The sequence below is a fragment of the Aptenodytes forsteri genome, unplaced genomic scaffold (assembly GCF_000699145.1).
Source record: "Aptenodytes forsteri isolate BGI_AS27 unplaced genomic scaffold, ASM69914v1 Scaffold336, whole genome shotgun sequence".
Classification (NCBI taxonomy): Eukaryota; Metazoa; Chordata; class Aves; order Sphenisciformes; family Spheniscidae; genus Aptenodytes; species Aptenodytes forsteri.
This window is the reverse complement of record NW_008794911.1, coordinates 2,321,071-2,327,720: the sequence shown is the minus strand read 5'-3', so window position 1 is coordinate 2,327,720 and position 6,650 is coordinate 2,321,071. Positions and strand designations below refer to the sequence as shown.

General features: G+C 42.0%; 1 protein-coding gene across 9 annotated transcripts in view; it reads right to left on the bottom strand.

Annotated features, from left to right (window-relative positions):
* The window catches only part of ABI1 (abl interactor 1), a 61,277-nt gene extending 57,036 nt beyond the window's left edge, over window positions 1-4,241 (bottom strand). For 8 of the 9 annotated variants that reach the window (XM_009275200.1, XM_009275203.1, XM_009275202.1 and 5 more), the window contains exon 1: window positions 3,721-3,792. In XM_009275200.1, coding sequence (XP_009273475.1) covers window positions 3,721-3,750 — 30 coding nt within the window. In that variant the 5' untranslated portion in view covers window positions 3,751-3,792. Of the gene's footprint in view, window positions 1-3,720; window positions 3,793-4,106 lie in introns of those variants that run through there. The other variant, XM_009275209.2, reaches the window with a different exon arrangement.
* Window positions 4,242-6,650: the final 2,409 nt, after the last annotated feature.

Here is a 6,650-nt window from a genome sequence, read left to right as displayed (position 1 = left end):
CCAAGCCTGTAGCGCTGCATGGGGTTGTTGTGGCCGAAGTGCAGGACCCGGCACTTGGCCTTGTTGAACCTCATACAATTGGCCTGGGCCCATCGATCCAGCCTGTCCAGGTCCCTCTGCAGAGCCTTCCTACCCTCGAGCAGATCAACACTCCCGCCCAACTTGGTGTCATCTGTGAACTTACTGAGGGTGCACTGGATCCCCTTGTCCAGATCATTGATAAAGACATTAAACAGAACAGGCCCAAATACTGAGCCCTGGGGAACACCAGTTGTGACCGGCCACCAACTGGGTTTAACTCCATTCATCACAACTCTTTGAGCCCGGCCACCCAGTTTTTTACCCAACGAAGACTATGCCCATCCAAGCCATGAGCAGCCAGTTTCTCCAGGAGAATGCTGTGGGAAACGGTGTCAAAGGCTTTACTAAAGTCTAGGTAGACAACATCCACAGCCTTTCCCTCATCCACTAAGCGGGTCACCTTGTCATATTAGGAGATCAGGTCAGTCAAGCAGGACCTGCCTTTCATAAATCCATGCTGACTGGGCCTGATTGCCTGGTTGTCCTGTATGTGCCGTCTGATGGCACTCAAAATGAACTGCTCTATAACCTTCCCCAGCACCAAGGTCAGACTGACAGGCCTGTAGTTCCCTGGATCCTCCTTTCAGCCCTTCTTGCAGATGGGCATCACATTTGCTAACCTTAATGCTTTTAGTGAAGCCTTGACACTCACGTTGGTCCAAAGTATAGACTTGCTATCTTTTTCCCCCAAATCTTGCCTAACAGGATGGGTAGGATCTCTTATACAGGAAAGGTTTGCAAACTTCTCCAGAACTGTGATCAAGTCTTCTGCTCTGCCATATCAGAGCAGCTTGGAAAGGTCAAGTTATCTTGGCAAAGCTCAAAGTCAATATCAAGGCTTTAAGCCAAAGAGCTGAGCTGTATGTGCACAGCTCTGCATATTGGGTGTAGTAAATAATTATGTGGCAGGTCACTCCAGACCCACACATTACAGCTGAAAGACAACTATGACTGCAGAAAATATAGATGCAGCTGGGCAGACCTGTGCTCTGGCTGCTATGTGAAAGCCGTTCCTGGAGCTGTTCACTGCCTCCGCGTGCTCAGAGTGGCACTCCCTCACCACTCCTGTGAAGCCTCTCTGTTTGCTCTCAACAAGAAACCAGAGTTGAATTTTTTTTCCTATAAAAGCAAGCAAATTCTCCATCTGTAAAATTAAGCTCCAGTAATAAGAATATAACACACCACTCCATCACCTAACTTCTCATGAGTGCTTTTTCCAGTGAAGAAGGTACATAGCTAGCAAAAATATTGAGTGGCTACTAATCAAGATTAGCTGTCCAGCCATTTAGCCTAGAGTCATTCTGGAAAACACGCATAGAGAACTGAAACACAGTAGGGGAACAGAAACTGCCTGCAGGTCAGAAGAGCCACAGGATTTTCTTCCATAGAAAGAAGGTATTTTAACCAGAAAAACTATCAAATTATACCCTATTTCACAGATATCTGCTCTATGTTGCAAAACTCAGAATTGAGTAATTGACTGTCAATGCCTCAGATCTGTGTTTCTAGGCAATACTTCTTTCATGGAGAAGAATTCCATTTTGAGAATACGTTCATCCTCATGCTTTAGTGGCATGAAAATATTCACAACCAATACAAGCACAGGGAAAGACACTCTGGAGACCTCGGAGAGTTTTGAAACAGTCTATCAAAGCAACTGCACAGCAGATTTAAGATACGCAGTTGAAGCATTTGAGCAGAAACATTTGAAAGCAAATAGTTAGGCTGGTACGTGTGCACTATCTGTATCCAGTTTAATTCTACAAAATTAGTCTGCAGAGGTTCATTTATAAGCAAGGATTAGTTTCAGGAAAGACCAACCAGGACAGAAACTACAAGCAAGTGACCTTGCTAAAACACTCCTCAAAAGCTCTACAAAGCACTGATTGTTCACAGTCTTTAGCAAACAGTTCATGTATCAGGTGACTCAATAGCTTTCAGCACAGTGCCTTCAATTCAAGCAGCCAACAGTACAGAGGGCTAACACCTTTTGTGCTAGTATCAAACATTTTGGCTTTTTCCATGGTTAGTCATATCAGTGGGCCAATGAGAACTTAACAATAATTGCTTGACACACAACACAGCTCTGAAACACATAAGAAAAGATGTGCTCAGTATAAAAGGGCATCCAATGCTTGGGAAAGCCTGTAGGTTCAGTCCTTTATCCAGTCATTTCTTCAGAGGTAGTCATAATCCTAGCATCAAGAAATCTCCAAATACTTGACAGAACAAGAAACTTATCTACAGCAATTGTACTTCCTCCCTTCCTGTTTCCGTAGCAGGTACTTTTTTAAATACTTGATACAGCTTTTAACACTGTGTAGTTCTTAGCTCATACTAACTTGACAAGCCTTTTCGAAAGGTTTGTTACTAGGAGGGCCCTTCCACATGCCCTGGAATCTTCTCCCTGCTGACATGCTTTCAGTGAACCACTGTGCTGCCATTTAACAGAAAGATTTTTTAGAAACCACAATTACTCTAAAAGAACAGTAAACAGAGGTTTAGCAGGGCCTACAGGCAGACAGACAGCAGAGGCCATGAGAAGCATTTTTCTTTTTTCTTTCAAGTATTTGGTCTAAGGTGTACAACTAACAGGGTACTGGTTGACCAACAAAGGTTTTAAATTCACCAGCTGCACTGAAGAACATTTTAGGTTGAATCCTCTGAGATTTGTTTATGAAATGTCTCAGACAGGCATAGGACATAAAGCCCAAAGATCCAACTGAATTTCAATAAGAGCACATGACAGAGTGGACACTGGGCCCTCAACAACTCACTCAAGCCCACTTCAGAACAGCAATGTAAGGGTGAAATAACTGAGTGGATCCTGTCCCTCCCTTCCTTGGCACTAGTATGGCACACACCTGATTATGCAATAAGCCACTTCCAGGTTAAACACAGCAGACTTATTTTTTGGCAGTTACCATACAATCAGACCAGTGCCAGATCAGGTACAAGGCAGGCAGCAGCCGCAGCTCTCCCCGCTCAGCAGCAGACAGCTACGGTGAAGCTTCAGCCAAGGGAACACAGGCTGCCACTGACAGGGACAGGCCTGTTCTTTCCCATCATCTACTTCCATGTCCTCCCTGCATCAACTCTAGCAATACTGCAGTCACAGTACAAGTCGGGTCAGCTCACTCATCCAACTGCCTCGGCTTGGAAAGAGTTTGGCTTGAGCAAGTAGCGGCAACATGTGAACCTCTCTCCCTCTCCACACAGCTCATGAAATTACATCCTGCAAGGGTATGAAAACAAATGAGATTACTGCATATGTTGCAACATTAAATAAAATACCACTGCTCATATGGTACTTCTATCTTGATTTCCTTCAGAAACAGAATCCTTCTCTCTATCCCTCCCTCAACTGCAGCTTCAGATCTTGGAATCTTAATTAAAACTCCTGCTTTAAACCAAATATAATCCCAGCGCTTCTTGATAAAGAAACCATTTTATTTCAGTTATGACCTCCATCACAAAGTGGCTTTCATAAATATTAAAAGAGAAAAGCCTTACCATTTTCTATCATGTTACTCAGAGAATTCAAAGAAGTCAGCATAAACTATCCAGGTCAATAATACAAGAGACAAGATAATGCTTCCTCCAATGTTGCCAGTCCTCTATTAAAAAAAAAAAGATTACCTGGGAGATATGGTTGATGGAAGACTCCATCCTCCGTAGCTGGGATGCTTGGATGTCCAGCAGTTGTATACATTATTGCAACTGCAGCTTCAGATCTTGGAATCTTAATTAAAACTCCTGCTTTAAACCAAATATAATCCCAGCGCTTCTTGATAAAGAAACCATTTTATTTCAGTTATGACCTCCATCACAAAGTGGCTTTCATAAATATTAAAAGAGAAAAGCCTTACCATTTTCTATCATGTTACTCAGAGAATTCAAAGAAGTCAGCATAAACTATCCAGGTCAATAATACAAGAGACAAGATAATGCTTCCTCCAATGTTGCCAGTCCTCTATTAAAAAAAAAAGATTACCTGGGAGATATGGTTGATGGAAGACTCCATCCTCCGTAGCTGGGATGCTTGGATGTCCAGCAGTTGTAATACATTATTGGCCAGTGCATTGATCTGATAAGCAACACTGGCTAGAGATTGAGTTGTGTAGGCTTTGGTCTCTTCTAATGCTTTCCTTTTATCTGGAGCCTGTAAAGCAAGAGAACAAAATGTTTGCTTAAGGCCAGGAAGAGGGGTGGGGGAGAAGGACAGGAACAAAAAAAAATACAACCTATATTTAGAAGAATCTGTAATCAAGAAGATCTGACTGTGCAGTCACAGTACTCAATCTGCGTCTACATTTTAAAAATTCTCAATAATAAAGAGCAGATAAAGTATTTGAAAAATATTTAACCATAATAAAATTACACGCCAAGAAACAATTCATTCAGGAGAAAAACCAACACTATTCTGATTTGTTGGAGTTGAGTTTCTAAAGCCTGGCCAATCCTTCATTTCCCAAAAAGCCTCCAATTCCCCAGGAACACCGAAACGCAGCTTTTGCCATCTCTTACGAGGTCATGCAGCCCAGGCCAATTAAAGACAGAAAAATATTTTCCCACAGTTGGGTGTCCCCTACTGCACACGCCACCTACAAAGCCAACCCTCCAGCTATGCTGGCTACTACTCCCACAGTCCAGGACAAGGGTGAGTAGAGCATCAGGATGGCATGCACAGAGGGCTCCTGCATGCAGGAGTATTTGTGAAGTTATCCCTCCTCACACAAAAGCTTAATAAACTTTCCTTGACAGCTCAGAAAGTTCATAATTGACTGAGAAGATGCACATACTTTGAGGTGTCAGAAAGGAGCACAGCTTTCCCCTGAACGGCAAAAATATAAGGAAAGGATCACTTCCCCACTGAAATCACACCTTGCTAAGATAAAGTCCTTATCTGTCCTGAGGCATTCCTCCCTAGTCAGAGAGCACGTTACTGCCCAAGATCAGCAACTGCTTACATGACTTGAATCGCATGGCCCAAATAAGTCCCTTGTCACTGGCAGGGTGGAAGGTACCAACACCACCTCCACCTGGAAAATACACATGCACCCCACTCTGAAGTGCTCCCTGTATCACAGCTCGGGAGCTGGCAGTGGAGGCCATGTACTTCATCCGTTACCCAACTTGCAAAGTGCAGCTATCCAGAATTCTCTTTTCTTCCCTTTGTAGGAAAGGTGCACTGCATAAGGAAGGATTTGCAGTACATGATGACTCAGTGCTAGCATAGTTTCTTCCTCTTTTTATTTATTTGTGGAATAGTCAGTCGATGTCAGCATCCAAAAGGAAAGGTTCATATTAGTAGTCCCTTCCAACTAGACTTCTGTCTATTTTTATTGTTGATTTCTTTGAATAACACTCAACACACATTGTATGCAACAGTTACAATATTAAGCACAAAGTCAGGAAACAAAGAAATTCCACTTGCATTCAATCGAGCCCTGTGTTTTCCAGTTTCCATGTGCTCATTCACTCTTAAATCCTGCCTCTTATTTCTTCACCTCAGTATTTTAGTTTAACATCCACAAGTGTTAAATCTGCCCCTGAGTTAAAGTATGAAAAGATGCAACAGCTAATAAGGAATCCTTCTTGTCTCTCTTGCTTTAAGGAGAAAACCAGAAGGCAAGCTGTTCATATACATTATAAAGTTGCAGCATGACCTAAATACTGCAACACAAGCTATGCTAGGCTACCTTTTACTTAAAGATTCTTTAAACAAGGGTGAATTCCTCCCCAGTCCAGTAAATTTGTTCATATTCATGATTAACATTCCTATCAGTGTTCTGACACTTATTAGAACACTTGGTTAATGCCATCCTTCAAACGGATTCACATACAGATGCCTTCTACAATGTGAGGCAGCAAGAACAGTTTAATGCAGTCTGTTGGCAAAAGGTAAAACAGCTATTGCAGGTACTAAGGCCACACTATGCAAAATTCCATTTTTTAGTATTTCCAAAGGCAAACAAAGCTACCTTTCACCTAAAAAGAATATCGAGATTTCCAGCTGTCAGAAAACATTAGTAAGAGTCATTTTGTTTCTTTAGAAAACAAACTTTGGTGGTGAAGGATCTGTAAAACAACCACTAAAGGTTCAAGAAGCAAGTTTCCCGAAGCACCCTGGCTTTCCAAAGAGGCATTTTAAAACTTCAAACCATCACTAGCAGTGACTTTAAAAAACACTGTCCTACTGAGCTGGAGCCTAAAGAAGACAACTGATGATTTATACTTGAACTTCTACCACTCTGGACAAGGGTGAAAATGCAGGTAGCAGCTTCAGTGATATCTGAAATAAAAGGTTTACTGAACTAGACACAGCCAGTAAGGCAGCAGTCAATGTGATTCTAACTTGATATAAACTCAAGTGTAGATCTGTAGTCTTTACTCAAGCGGTTTTCTTATTACGAACTTTCAACTAAATAACATTAGGCTGAACACTAACAGGTTACAAAGCCACAGCACTCAATTACTGAGTGTTGTCAAATGAGAAAAATTCAGTGTATAAAAAGTTTTTCTTCTCTAATGATTTGTTGATCAAATGCCTTGCCCTCATTTGCCTA